Source organism: Astyanax mexicanus, unplaced genomic scaffold (genome assembly GCF_023375975.1).
Source record: "Astyanax mexicanus isolate ESR-SI-001 unplaced genomic scaffold, AstMex3_surface scaffold_31, whole genome shotgun sequence".
Taxonomy (NCBI): Eukaryota; Metazoa; Chordata; class Actinopteri; order Characiformes; family Acestrorhamphidae; genus Astyanax; species Astyanax mexicanus.
Genome location: NW_026040041.1, coordinates 5,623,053 through 5,640,039, shown reverse-complemented (window position 1 = coordinate 5,640,039; position 16,987 = coordinate 5,623,053). Strand labels below are relative to the sequence as shown.

General features: G+C 37.0%; 1 protein-coding gene across 2 annotated transcripts in view; it reads right to left on the bottom strand.

Annotated features, from left to right (window-relative positions):
• Window positions 1–16,987, bottom strand: part of LOC103022712 (oxysterol-binding protein-related protein 10-like) — an 85,280-nt gene that overhangs the window by 18,705 nt on the left and 49,588 nt on the right. For both annotated transcript variants that reach the window (XM_049472900.1, XM_049472899.1), the window contains exon 6: window positions 11,041–11,242. In XM_049472900.1, the coding sequence (XP_049328857.1) occupies window positions 11,041–11,242 (202 nt within the window). The remainder of the gene's footprint in view (window positions 1–11,040; window positions 11,243–16,987) is intronic.

Here is a 16,987-nt window from a genome sequence, read left to right as displayed (position 1 = left end):
TTCTGAGCCGCACTGCGAGGCATCCTTCTTAAAGGGGCAACGCTAACCAGCAACGTTAGCTAGCACTAATTTTCCTTTAGCAACAGCACTGCTTGGTTAATTTTCATGGTAAAGTGCTAACTAGCAATGAACATGGCTTTAGTCACGTTAGCTTTGTTTAGCTGGTTAACTTTGTCCTTATAAGAAGGTTTTCCAGAGGTAGAGCTTGGGTATGGTAGCTTCAGGCTGGTCCAGGAGATGGTTAAAACCCACACTAAACTTCTAGCAGAAGCAGATTTTAGAATAGAATGGATTTAAGTAGAATTTTAAGGCCATGAGTAACAGGGGATTATCATCAGCATCATCACCATCACTTAACATCATCATCAGTTTCATCACCATAATCATCATTCAATGAGAAACAATTGCTTCAAGCATCGAATCATAAATACCTTATTTGGGCATTTTATATCTTATTTGCAGACATCCCACCTCTCCAGTGACTACTGTGATTCTCCCGCCATCAAATCATATTTCACATACAATCTCCTGGAAGCTGCTCATGCAATTTTTGATTTTGGAAGCGATCAAGCAAGACTGAATGAGTCTGTGACGCAAGAGGCATCCTGATTGAGCTCTTTGGGCGGGATTTACATTCTGATTGGTCTGTCTTTGTGCTCTCTGGGCGGGATTTAATACATTATACATTGAATGACTGAAGATTTTCAACTTCTGAATGTAAACTCTTAAAAATAAGGATTCTACAAATGGTTTATTGAGCAATGCCTTAGAAGAACCAATAATTCAGTCATGTCAAATTCTGGTTTATGCAAAACCAAATAGGAATTTTTCTTAAGTTTGACCTCCCATTACTCCAAAATGCTAGAGTAAAATCACTTCATACCTATAGCATTAATAGTACAGAAAGACTTCTTCAGGGATTTAATGGTGTGCTTTATTAAAAGTTTGATTGGCTGGTTTTATAGAACTTTAAAATCTGCTTTATGCAAAACCGAATGGATATTTTTTTTATAGGACTCCAAATTCTGATTATAGCAAAATTGAATGGACATTTTTCCTATGTTTGACCTCTCATTACTCCAAAACGCTACAGTACAATCACTTTATACTTATAAGATTAATAGTATATAAGGAATTCTTCAGGAAATTTAATGGTGTGATATTATAACATTTTAATTTGCTGGTTTTATAAAACTCCAGAATCTGCTTTATGTAGTATTTAATGGACATGTTTCCTAAGTTTGACCTCCCATTACTCCAAAATGCTACAGTAAAATCACTTCATACCTATGGCATTAATAGTACAGAAAGACTTCTTCAGGGATTTAATGGTGTGCTTTATTAAAAGTTTGATTGGCTGGTTTTATAGAACTTTAAAATCTGCTTTATGCAAAACCGAATGGATATTTTTTCTAAGTTTGACCTCCCATTAAAACAATTCTACATTACAATCAATAGATATACTTGTAATAAAATTAATACTGCAGAAAGGCTTCTAAAATAATGTAACAGTGTGATTTGATAACAGTTTGATTTGCTGGTTTTATAGGACTCCAAATTCTGATTATAGCAAAATTGAATGGACATTTTTCCTATGTTTGACCTCTCATTACTCCAAAACGCTACAGTACAATCACTTTATACTTATAAGATTAATAGTATATAAGGAATTCTTCAGGAAATTTAATGGTGTGATATTATAACATTTTAATTTGCTGGTTTTATAAAACTCCAGAATCTGCTTTATGTAGTATTTAATGGACATGTTTCCTAAGTTTGACCTCCTATTACTCCAAAATGCTGCAGTAAAATCACTTGATACTTACAAAATTAATACTATAGAAAGGCTTTTTTTTAAGAGTTCTATCGTATTGTTTGATAACAATTTGATTTCCTGTTTTTATAGAATTCTAAAATCCGCTTTATGCAAAACTGAATGGACATTTTTCCTAGGTTTGACCTCCCATTACTCCAAAATGCTACAGTAAAAACACTTTATACTTCTATAATTAATAGTATAGAAAGACTTCTTCAAGAATTTAATGGTATAATTTGATAACAGATTGATTTGCTAGTTTTATTGGACTCCAAAATTTGCTTTATGCAAATCCAAATAGACATTTTTCCTAAGTTTGACCTCCCATTACTCCAAAATGCTACAGTAAAATCACTTTATACCTATAGCATTAATAGAACAGAAAAAACTTCTTCAATACTCTTATGGTGTACTTTAATAGGACTACAAAATCTTGTTTAGGCAAAATTAAATGGATATATTTTGTTTGATTACTCCAAAATGCTACAGTAAAAACACTTTATACTTCTATAATTAATAGTATAGAAAGACTTCTTCAATACTCTTATGGTGTACTTTAATAACAGATTGATTTGCTGGCTTTATAGGACTACAAAATCTTGTTTAGGCAAAATTAAATGGATATATTTTGTTTGATTACTCCAAAATGCTACAGTAAAATGATTTATACTTAAAACCTTAATAGAACAGAAAGACTTCTTTAGGAATTTAATGGTTAAACTTAAATTAAACTGATGGATCTGAGCATTAATAATGGTTTTGGGTTGTTCTGGAAAAACGTAGACAAACCATTCCAAACAATCTGACAGTGAATTAAAGAATCAAGGCAAACAGAAACATCCATCCAGTCATGCAGGAGAAGAGAACAGGCAAAAACACACGGATGCAGATCTGGAGGTGAAGTGTGATTCATAAATTCAGTGAAACATGCAGAGAAGAAATGTTTCCATTACCTGCTTTATAGTTTCCCACTTGGCTAAATGTGCTGGTGGTAAACCCTGCACCCTCCCACTAGCTTTAAACCAGTTTAATCCAATATTACCTCAGATATCTCCAACAGTTCCACTATACACCCCATAATACTCAAGCTTACAGCTGAATGTATAGTGTATTGAGAAGCTGGGTTAATAAATTAAAAGGTTAGAAAATCAACTGGATTTAAGCTATGTATACCCTAATGCCTATTATATAGCAGTTTATTGTATGGTCCCATTATAGACACCTTATAGATGCTTAACTAACATTAAACTGAGCCAAGCCCTAAACCTTAAACCTTAAATCTAACCCTAAACCCTAACCTTAACCAAAAATCAACCCTAAAACCCAGCCCTAAACCAAAACCTTAACCTTAAATCTAACCCTTAACCTTAAATCTAACCCTTAACCCTAACCTTAACCAAAAATCAACCCTAAAACCCAGCCCTAAACCAAAACCTTAACCTTAAATCTAACCCTTAACCTTAAATCTAACCCTTAACCTTAAATCTAACCCTTAACCAAAAATCAACCCTAAAACCCACCCGTAAACCAAAACCTTAAATCTAACCCTTAACCCTAACCTTAACCAAAAATCAACCCTAAAACCCACCCGTAAACCAAAACCTTAAATCTAACCCTTAACCTTAACCTTAACCAAAAATCAACCCACCCAGCCGTAAACCAAAACCTTAACTTTAAATCTAACTCTTAACCTTAAATCTAACCCTTAACCTTAAATCTAACCCTTAACCCTAACCTTAACCAAAAATCAACCCTAAAACCCAGCCCTAAACCGAAACCTTAACCTTTAATCTAACCTTTCACCTTAAATCTAACCCTTAACCCTAACCAAAAATCAACCCTAAAACCCAGCCGTAAACCAAAACCTTAACCTTAAATCTAACCCTTAACCTTAAATATAACCCTTAACCTTAAATCTAACCAAAAATCAACTCTAAAACGCAGCCGTAAACCAAAACCTTAACCTTAAATCTAACCCTTAACCTTAAATCTAACCCTAAACCCTAACTTTAACCAAAAATCAACCCTAAAACCCAGCCTTAAACCTATCCCGAACCTAAACCTTAACCTTAAATCTAACCCTTAACCTTAAATCTAACCCTAAACCCTAACTTTAACCAAAAATCAACCCTAAAACCCAGCCTTAAACCTATCCCGAACCTAAACCTTAACCTTAAATCTAACCCTTAACCTTAAATCTAACCCTAAACCCTAACTTTAACCAAAAATCAACCCTAAAACCCAGCCTTAAACCTATCCCGAACCTAAACCTAACCTTAAATCTAACCCTTAACCTTAAATCTAACCCTTAATCCTAACCTTAACCAAAAATCAACCCTAAAACCCAGCCCTAAACCAAAATCTTAACCTTAAATCTAACCCTAAACCTTACCCTAAAATGGTATCACTTTAAAATAAGACTACCTTAATAAAGGGTTTATAAATGGTTACCAAATAATTTATTCATGGTTACTAATTAGGTTGTAAATGCCTTTAAAATTATTAATAATCAGTTATAACACATATGTAGAAAGGGCAACAATGACCCAACAGTAAACCTACAGCCATCTATATTGTTGCTCTTTCTACGTATGTGTTATAACTGATTATTAATGATTTTTTAAGGCATTTACAACTTAATTAGTAACCATTAATTAATAAACTAATTGTAAACCATTTATAAATCCTTTATAAAGGTAGTCTTATTTTTAATTTAATGTTAATATTACAGTAAGGATTAGAATTGGGTGCAAGGTTACACATAATTGATATTTATTTATTTTCACCTTAGAGATCCGTTAGACATACTGTTGAATGTTAGTTGAGCATTTATGAGACATCTATAATGGACCATCCAAATATAGTAAATTTGGGAAATAGGTGTAAAAGTCTTCAGCCCACTCAACTGCTGCTAGGGTTGATATTAGCCACCATTGTGTCCAAAAATCCATTTTTACAGCCAATGAAATTTGCATTTTATGATATATATAAAGGTACTCCTTGACTATGATGCCCAAATTCCCCTCAGAATATCAATATTCGGATTATTCTACTTCGTTTTCTTCTGTTGTTCTTGGCATGCTGCTATTATTTCAGGCATTGGTAGAATTTCTGGCATCACTTTACTCAGACGGTCCATTATGAATGCCTCATAGGTGCTCATCTAACATTTAACTGAATGTCTATTCTATTATTAAATGCAACCGAACTCTCATCTGAATGTAAATGATCCTTAGAAGGGCATCAAGTGGTCCAGGGGGCTAAATGCTGTCACTATGTTTAGGAGATTGCTGGTTCGAGTTGAGTTAGAGTTAGGGTTTAGGTTAAACTACTAAACTGACTTTAAGCTGAATGAGAGTTGAGCAACTAAAAGGTATCAAGGCAACAATGGACCATCCAAGCAAAGTATTGTTACCGAATTTTTCACACGTTTCATTGGAAATGTCTATACTTATACCAATCAAAAAACACACGATTTAAAACTTTAGTCAAATATAGAATTACTAGCTAATTACAGTACAGGCCAAAAGTTTGGACACACCTTCTCATTCGCTGCGTTTTCTTTATTTTCATGATTATTTACATTGTAGATTCTCACTGAAGCATCAAAACTATGAATGAACACATGTGGAGTTTTATGTACTTAATAAAAAATGAGCTGAACCTCCACAGTCACCGGACCTGAGAACCCAATCCAGATGGTTTAGGGTGAGCTGGAGCACAGAGTGAAGAAAGCAAAGAGCCAACAAGTGCTAATAAACACCTCTGGGAACTCCTTCCTTCCTTCAAGACTGTTGGAAAACTTTCATTTCAGGTGGCCACCTCTTGAAGCTCATTGAGAGAATGATGCCAAGAGTGTGCAAAGCAATAATCAGAGCAAAGGGGGGCTATTTTGAAGAAACTAGAATATACTTTTTTTTTAGTTATTTCACTTTTAAGTTAAGTATAAAACTCCACATGTGTTCATTCATAGTTTTGATGCTTCAGTGAGAATCTACAATGTAAATAGTCATGAAAATAAAGAAAACACATTGAAAAAGAGAAGGTGTGTCCATACTGTATGTACAGTAGCTGTTAGTTAGCTTGCAATACTACAGACTCAAAGTAACATTTAGGAAGCTAATGTGTAGCACTGAACTCTATAAACCTGTGCAAGAACTGTGTGAGTGTGTGAAATTATATTATATTAATTAGCAGATCTTCTGCTGTCCAGCCAATCAGCCCCCAGTTAAGAGTCTGAATGCTGTGGGTGTGGGAGCTCAGCTAAACCCTCACAGTTCAGGAAACTGACTGAGGAAGGAAACGTTCCATTAAATCAGAAAACTAATTACATTCATCAGCAATACGGCAGCCTGTAACCTCAGCTCTGACCTTATTACAGATTATATCTGTTTTATCTCCGTCTGAATCTTCACTCGGCCTCGGCACAGAGCGAGACCGAGACGAGACGAGACGAGACAGGGAGATTCCCCCGGAGAGTCCCGCCTCTGAGTCTGAACGGGTCACTTAACTTCCTGAACGCTGGACGAACCACAGAGCTCACTGCAGAAATATCTAGAGAACTGCAAGGCTTTTTGAAGAAAACCACCACAAGTTGTGCCAACTAGAAACCTTTAGTTCAGATCATTCATTTTTCATATGTATAAAAACAGACATATATACATAGACTCCGTATAGCCTGCCGGCTGCTACGCTATGCAGAGTCTATGTATATATATATATATATATATATATATATATATGTCTATGTCATTATCAGTACAGTAATGGTGGCGCTCGGAGCTGAAGCTAGCACTATAGGATGTAAAGAGTGGTTTTAATAAGCTTCTTCTTCACTTTTTAAGTCATTAATGCCTCGTTTTAAATGTCAGGGCTCTCCGGATTCTAGTAAGGAGGTGTGGAGCTACTTTGAGCTGGATAACGGTGTAAAAAGTGATTTATCAGGGTAAATTATGTGTCGAAACATCAGTGTAGATTTATTCCTAAACTCTGACACTATTTTAACGGCGCGTGTGCAAGGTGTGAAAATAGACTTTTAATAGGGTGTAAGATAGCAATAAGCTCTGCAACGCACCTTGCACAGGGTGTACAATAGGGCCCTATATCTCACAACTTAAAATTTCACTTTATGTTTTTAGTTGGCCTAATTTAAGTTCTAAAAATGTGTATTATGAGTCCATCTGACTATCCTTTAGGATCAACTAAAAAAAGTAAGTTGTTTCAATCACAGGTTTAACATTAATCAAACTCATGTAGTTTATTGCAACACTATATTTACCGTACATTTAAGTTTAAGCAACTGGGAACTCTAAATTTATGACTGTTACATATCTGTATTTATTATTAGTCATATAAGATTACAGTAATATAAATGTAAGCAGCTGGATCCAGTCAGTATTTAGTCTATATACTCTCAGAAACACAAATTACAACTATAGTAACTTGTTCTTACAGTCTACAACACTGAGACCAGACTATAGTTAACTATTATAAAACATATGCATCATATATGAATCACATGAACATTACAGAGTATTATAGAGCGCCCCCTACTCTTCCTGTAGTGTATTACAGTCTGTTAGAATGAGCGTGTGGATCATCAGAACATCATAGAGCATTATAGAGCGGACCCTACTCTTCCTGTAGTGTATTACAGTCTGTCAGAATGAGCGTGTGAATCATATGTACATTATAGAGCATTATAGAGGGCCCCCTATGCTTTCTGTAGTGTAATACAGTCTGTTAGAACATTATAGAGCATTATAGAGCGCCACCTACACTTCCTGTAGTGAATTACAGTCTGTCAGAATGAGCGTGTTGTGGATCATATGAACATTATAGAGCATTATAGAGCACCCCAACACTTTCTGTAGTGTATTACAGTCTGTCAGAATGAGTGTGTGGGTCATATGAACATCATAGAGCATTATATAGCGCCTGCTACGCTTCCTGTAGTGTATTACAGTCTGTCAGAATGAGTGTGTGAATCATATGTACATTATAGCGTATTATAGAGCATTATAGAGCGCCCCTACTCATCCTGTAGTGTATTACAGTCTGTCAGAATGAGCGTGTTGTGGATCATATGAACATTATAGAGCATTATAGAGCGCCCCCTACGCTTCCTGTAGTGTATTACAGTCTGTCAGAATGAGCGTGTTGTGGATCATATGAACATTATAGAGCATTATAGAGCGCCCCCTACGCTTCCTGTAGTGTATTACAGTCTGTCAGAATGAGCGTGTTGTGGATCATATAAACATTATAGAGCATTATAGAGTGCCCCCTATGCTTCCTGTAGTGTATTACAGTTTTTCAGAATGAGCGTGTTGTGGATCATATGAACATTATAAAGAACTATAGAGCACCCCCTACGCTTCCTGTAGTGTATTACACTCTGTCAGAATAAGCGTGCTGTGGATCATATGAACATTATAGAGCATTATAGAGCATTATAGAGCGCCCCTACACTTCCTGTAGTGTATTACAGTCTGTCAGAATGAGCGTGTGGATCATATGAACATTATAGAGCATTATAGAGCGCCCCCTACACTTCCTGTTGTGTATTACTCTCAGTCAGAATGAGCATGGGGATCATATGAACAATATAGAGCATTATAGTGCATTATAGAGCTTCCCCCTCCGCTTCCTGTAGTGTATTACAGTCTATTAGAATGAGCGTGTTGTGGATCATATGAACATTATAGAGTATTATAGAGCGCCCCCTACACTTCCTGTAGTGCATTACAGTCTGTTAGAATGAGTGTGTTGTGGATCACATTATAGAGCATTATACAGCGCCCACTATGCTTCCTGTTGTGTATTAGAGTCTGTAAGAATGAGCGTATGAATCATATGAACACTATAAAGAATTATAGAGCATTATAGAGCACCCCCTACGCTTCCTGTAGTTTATTAGAGTCTGTAAAAATGAGCGTATGAATCATATGAACATTCTAAAGAATTATAGAGCATTATAGAGCGCCCTCTACACTTCCTGTAGTTTATTAGAGTCTGTAAAAATGAGCGTATGAATCATATGAACATTCTAAAGAATTATAGAGCATTATAGAGCGCCCTCTACACTTCCTGTAGTGTATTACAGTCTGTCAGAATGAGCCTGCGAAAGAAATGAACATTTTATTAGTGTAAATTTAAGTTTTTAGATATAAGTCATTTGCCATTAAAGCTTTTCAGTAACAATTAAAGTATCTTTTGTAACGCATGCATGAATAACAGGTTAAAAGGAGTTAAGAAAGCCACTTTTAAAGCCAGGTTTAAATTTGAGATGTTTTATTGGATAATTTTTTCTATGTCGATAACAGGAAATGAGCAGGCACCACTGTGTGTTCTTTGGCATGTGGAAACTCCAGCACTGGAAACCAAGTGCAGCAGATTAATGTACTCACACACACACACACACACACTCTAAACACACACACACACAGCTGACATGCACTGACAGGCTGTGAGATATTTAGCCCTTTAGTCACACAGTGCTGAGTAAAAATGATACAATATGGCAGACGACACAAATAAAACAATACAGTAGACTGAAAACACACTCACAGATGGGTAAAATACAACAGTAACACAAACGACAGTAAAAATACCCAACAGAAACAACATGTAGGGGGTGTACAGATGCATCCAATCACAGTGATGCATCAGTCTGAGGGTGGAAATTCAACTGCATCGATTTTCGTACCAAAATCAATCTGTCATTTGCAGTTAATTTCATTTAATTTCATTCAGTATATACTCAGCCAAAACGCTCTGCAGCCTACAGAACAGCACTGATTTATTATTCTATTATACTATTTAATATATATTTTTTCTTTTCTCAATAAAAAACAATACATGCATTTGCAGTATTGTAGGCATGTTGGAGAGTTCTGTACATTATTAAATATATTATGTATAAAATAATCCTGATTTGTATTAAAATACTTAAGATTAACTAAAAACATGAACTTTCATGTTGCACTGAATCAATTCCTAAATAACTGTACAGACAGTAACACTTCATTATATTTAAGCCCTGTAGCTTGATTTAGGGTCAGTGTCAGTGTGTCTTTGCTATCGTAAAGACGGGAAAAGTACACCTTGCTCAGCTCGAAATTGTAAAGCAAAAGTAATGTATTAATTCTCTTAATTAATCGTGGGTGTGTTTAATTTTTAATGTGAAAATTGGGTTTGTGCTGCTGTGTGTTCATGTGTGTGTACTAAGTGGGGGGTTACGCATGGCCCATGCCTTTGTCTGTCTTTCGCCATTTAGAGAGATATTATCGGCCTGTAGCCTGGTGCTAACCCCGGTTGGCACTGCTGAAGCGGCATTAGCATTAGCCGCTAACCATGCTAATCTCTAACTCTTTCACTGTTCAGAGGTGAGGTTTATCAGCCTGTAGCCTCCTGATAACCTTGGCTAGCACTGCTGGAGCAGCATTAGCTGCTAACCGTGCTAAGCGCTAGCTCTTTTGCCGTTCAGAGGTAAGTACTATCAGCTTGTAGCCTGCTGCTAACCCTGGCTAGCACAGCTTGAGCAGTACTAGCATTAGCCGCTAACCACTCAGTGACGAGGCCTGCTGAATTAGAAAGGGAACATGAAAACACCCCTGTTCCGTACTAGTGTTGCACAGTGCGCCTTAAAATCCGATGTTCCTTATAGTAGTGATACGAGGAACACTAACAGCTTAGCGATATGAGCAGAACATCCCAAAATAAAAGTAATACTAAATGTAGTAATAATAATTATCAGGTTCATATCTGACTATTGATGTATTAAGGCCAAAAAATGGCGTTATAATGCCCCGCCCACACTGAAGTGTTACTGCAACACAATACAAAAACCTAACATTTGGATAGTGGATTTAGTGCATTTAATGTATATTTTAAGATGATTTTAAAATTTCAATATTTAAAAAAATCATATATTGTATGATTTCCTGCAGAACTGGAATCAGATACACTAATTCTGGAGATTCACACCCTGAAAAACATGCAACAAACATCAAAAAACAAACGGACGAACGAAAGAAAGAAAGAAAGAAAGAAAGAACAACCCCTTCAGCAACACTTGTTGCACATGTTGAGTTGCACGGGGCCCGTGATGTACGGGCAGGGGCCACAGTCTATCTCACCCAGGCCCTTCTCAGCCTCGCAATCAGGGCTGAGCGAGGGCCCCTGGGGGCCCAGAGTCTTTACAGGGTCCGTGTCGGACTCACCAGAGGTGGAGTTATGGGCGTGGCTGTGGGCGTGGCTGTGCTGCAGTATGCTCAGGCACTCCCCCAGGCAGCTGAGGGTGGCGGCTGAAGTGGCTTTGAGCAGCAGGAGGTCCTGATCCAGACAGGACACCGAGCCTCTGCGGGGTAAACCGTCTATAGACTGCACCAGGGTCTTCTGACGGGCCTCGGCCTGGGACATCACCTGCAGAGAGAGAGATAGAGAGATTTATCTGGTGGGAACAACATGTTAAAAGACTCAATGCTGTAACACATTGGAGGCTGGATGCAAATGAAAGTTACGTTCATTTTTCGATGTCTTAAAAACAAACAAAGAACCACCAATTAGGGCCCTATTTGCAGCTGGATTTAGGGCGTGCAAAAGACATGTACTAATTGACTTAATTAATCATTAATCAATTAATTTTGGGCATAACGTAAAATAAACCAATCAGTGTGCCAATGCAGGTTTTAAATTGACAGGGAAAAACACAGAGGCGGGGATCAAACGCAAAGCACAACCGAGAACATAGGATGCAAACTGGGAAACAGGAAACACCTGGGGAAGGAAACGAGGGGACAGGGTAACAAATGGGACAGGTGGGAACACCAAAGAACAGAGGACAGGAGCACATGGAACCAAAAAACGAAAAACATAAGACACATAAGGCACAGGCTGGGGTGTGACAACTACAACCCCCATACAGTGGCTTGCAAAAGTATTCAGCCCCCTTTACTCTGAAACCCCTAAATAAAATCAATCAGTGCAATCAATCGGCTTCAGAAGTCTTAACTTAATTATTTAATAGAGTTAATGCAGCTGTGTGTAATTTAGTCTCAGTATAAATACAGCTGTTCTGTGAAGACCTCAGTGGTTTGTTAGTGAACACTAGTGAGCAAACAGCATCATGAAGACCAAAGAACTTACCAGACAGATCAGAGATAAAGTTGTGGAGAAGAAGATTAAAGCAGGGTTAGATTATAAAAACACATCCCAAGCAGCTCTGTTCCATCAATTCATCATCCAAAAAACAATGAACCTAAAAAAAATATTCTACAACTGTTTCTACAAACCTACCAATAAGACATGGCCATGATCCAGACAAACTGAGAGACCTAGCAAGAAGAGCACTGCTCAGAGAAGTAGCCAAGAGACCCATGGTCACTCTGGAGGAGCTGCAGAGATCCATAGCTCAGGTGGATCAGGAGAATCTACAGTCCACAAGACAACTATAAGTCCTGCTCTCCACAAATCTGATCTTTATGGAAGAGCGTCAAGAAGAAAACCATTGTTGAAAGAAAGACGTAAGAAGTGCTGTTTGCAGTTTGTAGTTCTGTGGTCAGATCAGACCAAAGTTACATTTTTCAGCCTAAATGCAAAGCACTATGTATGGCGGGAAAGTAACACTTCTCATCACCCTGAACACACCCTGATCCCCACTACACTGTGAAACATGGTGGTGGCAGCATCATGCTGTGAGGATATGCTTTTCTTCAGCAGGGACAGATTTAGGAAGCTGGTCAGAGTTGATGATGGAGGGAAGATGGATGGAGATAAATAAATACAGCACAATCCTGGAAGAAGAAAAGCTGTTGGAGGCTGTAAAAGACTTGAGATCTTCCAGCAAGACGATGACCCTAAACATACAGCTAAACAGAGCTACAGTGGAATGATTTAATGATTTAGATTAAAGAATATTCATGTGTTAGAATGATCCAGTCTTAAATCTCATTGATCTTCTGTGGAGAGAAATGAAAACTGCTGTTCACAGACCAACACTCTCCATCCAACCTGACTGATCTTCAGCTGATTTATAAAGAAGAATGAGGAAAAATCTATAAAATCTATAGATGATCAAAGCTGGTAGAGACAAACCCCAAAGCACTTACAGCTATAATAATAAATTGATACAGGAGTGAACTTCTCAGACTTTAATTTAATTACATTTTTGACAATTATGTGCTATTTTGTGTTGGTCTATCACTTAAAATATTAATAAAATACATTTAAGTTTGTGGAATTAAGGTGACAAAATGTGCAACAATTAACGGGGTATGAATACTTTTAAAAGCCACTGTAACTCCATAATTCACCTGGCCTTGCCATGAGCACAATGGCACAGTGTTCACTCATTTCCAAGCCTGACACATGCTGCTGTCCCGTGACTTTTGACAAGCCTTAATGTAAACTAAAGGGTCCAAAAGTATTGGGACACCTGCTTATTCAAAAGGTTTCTACTCAAATCAAGGGTATTGAAAGAGTTTAACTGTCTTTAATTTACAGAAAAGACTGCATGGAATAGATTTCAGAGCATAGCTCTGAGGATTTGATTGAATTAGGTTCTAATTAAAGCTCTATATAAAACAGCAAACACGGATATCCAGCAAAATTAATGAATTAATATATTTAATATTTTAATAAATGTAACCTAGTTATAAGAAACGACTATAAAGCGAACATTTAGCTTTATCGTAAAATTAACTCTAAAATGTTGAAAAACTAATGAGCAGCGCAAGATGTGAGAGCGTGGCGGCAATGTGCTTTAATGTTTTTCAAATATAAAACATATAAAAGTCATTTTCAGTTAAATAATAGCGAAGTGAAATAAAATACATTTATGTTCAGTCGAAGAGCTTCTCTCTTTTAATTTTTTATTTGAGAGAGAATATGAGCGAATGAGTGAGAATAATTATCTGTTAAAATTCTCAAACAGCAAAATTTGTATATCTATTATATTAAGCTACAATTATTAAGTCCATGTACTGAACATAAATTTAAATCCTTATAACTGTCAGAAATAAATATAACTATTAATAAATTATAGTTACCGTGCAGATTTTTAAGTATATTATATTTTATAGTTAAATGCTGAAGGCTCTGGGAGAAGTGTTTCCTGACTGTTGACTGTTGTCAGGGTTTTAATCAGACAGTTGTGCACCTGTTTCATGCCACCAAGACAGAAACTCACCAGAAATGTACCTGCACATACTTTACTTCCAGACCACCACGTCCATCAGCGTTAATATATGACTGAAGTCCATGTGTGCGCAATGCATGAAAACAAACTGTTGATGAGGTGTAAGATAGCAATGAGCATCGAAATGCGTCTTTCACAGACACACACCTGCTGTCTGCATGCAGATTCAGTCGTGACTCTAAAGCCTGAACTAAACATTTAATTACAGCTAAAACTTCATCAGTACATTCAGATCTACTACCGTATACACACACACACACTCTCACACACACACACACACTCACACACACTCACACACTCATGCCTTTCATCTGTGAGAGTGCTGCTTCTGTGTCACCACAAATACACCCTGATGTATGAGTCACCAGGGTAAAGGTAGAGACTGTGGTGAGTGTGTGTGTGTGTGTGTGTGTGTGTGTAGTCACCGAGGGGCTGGTCACAGTGTGCTCTGTTGTCTGAGAGCTGAAAGTGTGACGAGCTCCTCAAAAACTGATATTTCATTATTTAAAGCTGCTTTTGTGGCTAAATAAACAAGTTTAAAGGAACAGACTTTATCTTTATATATCAGATTAATCAGGTCTTAATATTACAATTAATCATTTTAAATCAACCAAACCATCACTGATCATCAGTAAATTTTACATTTCATTTTAAAAATCAAGGGAGCAGAGTCTGGAGGAAGAGTGGAGAGACACACAGTCCGAACTGCTCGAGGTCTAGTGTGAAGTTTCCACCAATCAGTGATGGTTTGGAGAGTCATGTCTGTCATCTGCTGGTGTTGATCCACTGTGTTTTATTATCAAGTCTAAAGTCAGTGCAGTTTTGTTTTCCCACAAAATCTTACAGCACTTCATATCTTACAGCTTCCCTCTGATCAGGATTTTATTTTCCAGCAGGACTTGGCACACTGCCCACACTGCCAAAAGTACCAATTGGTCTTTTATAATATTCTAATTTTCTGAGAGACTGATTTTTGGGCTTTAATAAAATAAATAAATCCTTAAAACAGATCACTCTGTGTTTAATTCATCTATATAATATATGAGTTTCATATTTTAACTGAATTACTGAAATAAAGTAACTTTACAATGATATTCTAATTTTTTGAGATCCACTAATAGTACCAGAAATCATCTCAAACCTTTGGGTATCCTTCACATTACAGATGCTGGGAATATTTCCCTCCAGATGTTGAATATCTTCATCTCCAAACAAAGATACACAAAGATTCAAGGTGAAGATACTCAAATTATCAGTTTCTCAGGGGGACGTCTGTGAAAAAAAATATTTCTCACTTCTACTCAATGATAAAACTCCTGCATCCGGACTGCAAGTGAGTTTTTAGGCTTTTTCTCTCGATCATATAACATCACAGCGTTCAGTAGCTCCTCCATTTCCACTCACTGTTGCGTTTTTAACGTGGATCTCTGTGGAAACCACGGTAAGCCCGAAGTGTAATTACGGTGCGCGGCAGTGGACAAATAGCTGTTTTATTAAATGCGAAGAGAAGAAACTCAGAGATGTGCGTCCGGACGGGACTAAAATTACCGGAGGACCACGATTACAGGAATTCAGAGAAAAACAGTAGATAATTTAGCCTGTCATTTTTTATCTCAGAGGAGATCTGAGAAAAACACGTACATGATCGTTGTGGACGGGAATAAAATCACAGAGGATAAAAAAAACATAAAAGAGAAAATGACCCCAGAACCCCCTGAGATAATAATCCTATCCGGTTAGGGCTTAAGTTCCTCCAGAGTACCCCATCTATTTTACAGAATCAGTGAGTACTCTACAGAAATACATTGTACTCTATTTTATATTGTACAGTATGTACAGTGTCCTCGGTTTGCTGGATATCTTTTCAAAACTGGGTGTATCTTCATCTTAAAGAAAATTGTATATTGTCATTGTATATATTTGTCATAAGAGGCTGGGTAGCTTCATTTTGAAACAAAGACATTGTGAATATACCCATCATCTTAGTATCTTCATTCTAATATAGGGGGTAATTTCATCTTGACTTGATTAAGGACCATTGTCGAAATTTGATTGATATCTTCATCCTGAATTTCTTGGTGTCCTCATCTCAGGTATTCATTGCTATCTTACACTCTGTCAACAGTCTATTTTTATTCTTTTCACCCACGCCATTGAAACAGCGTCAGAGTTTGGGAATATATCTACACTGATGGGTGTGGTATTCTGGAAATGAGGTGTGTTCAGGTACATTTCTGGGTAACACTTTACTTGGATGGTCCATTTTACGGTCTTGTTGATGCTCAACTGTCATTCAGCTAACACTGAATTGAATGTCCATTAAATTTAACTTAACCCTATGTTGAATGTAAAAGATTCAAAATAGAACCTAACCCTAAACCTAACCCTAACCCTAATCAACCATAAAATCTAACCCTACACCTAACCCTAACCTTAACCCTTAATCAACCACAAAATCTAACCCTAAACCTAAGCCTAACCTTAACCCTTAATCAACCCTAAAATCAAACCCTGCACCTAACCCTAACCTTAACCCTTAATCAACCCTAAAATCCAACCCTACACCTAACCCTAACCTTAACCCTTAATCAACTCTAAAATCAAACCCTACACCTAACCCTAACCTTAACCCTTAATCAACCATAAAATCTAACCCTAACCTTAAACCTTAATCAACCCTAAAATCAAACCCTACACCTAACCCTAACCTTAACCATTAATCAACCCTAAAATCTAACCCTACACCTAACCCTAACCTTAACACTTAATCAACCCTAAAATCAAACCCTACACCTAACCCTAACCTTAACCCTTAATCAACCCTAAAATCAAACCCTACACCTAACCCTAACCTTAACCCTTAATCAACCATAAAATCTAACCCTAACCTTAACCCTTAATCAACCCTAAAATCAAACCCTACACCTAACCCTAACCTTAACCATTAATCAACCCTAAAATCTAACCCTACA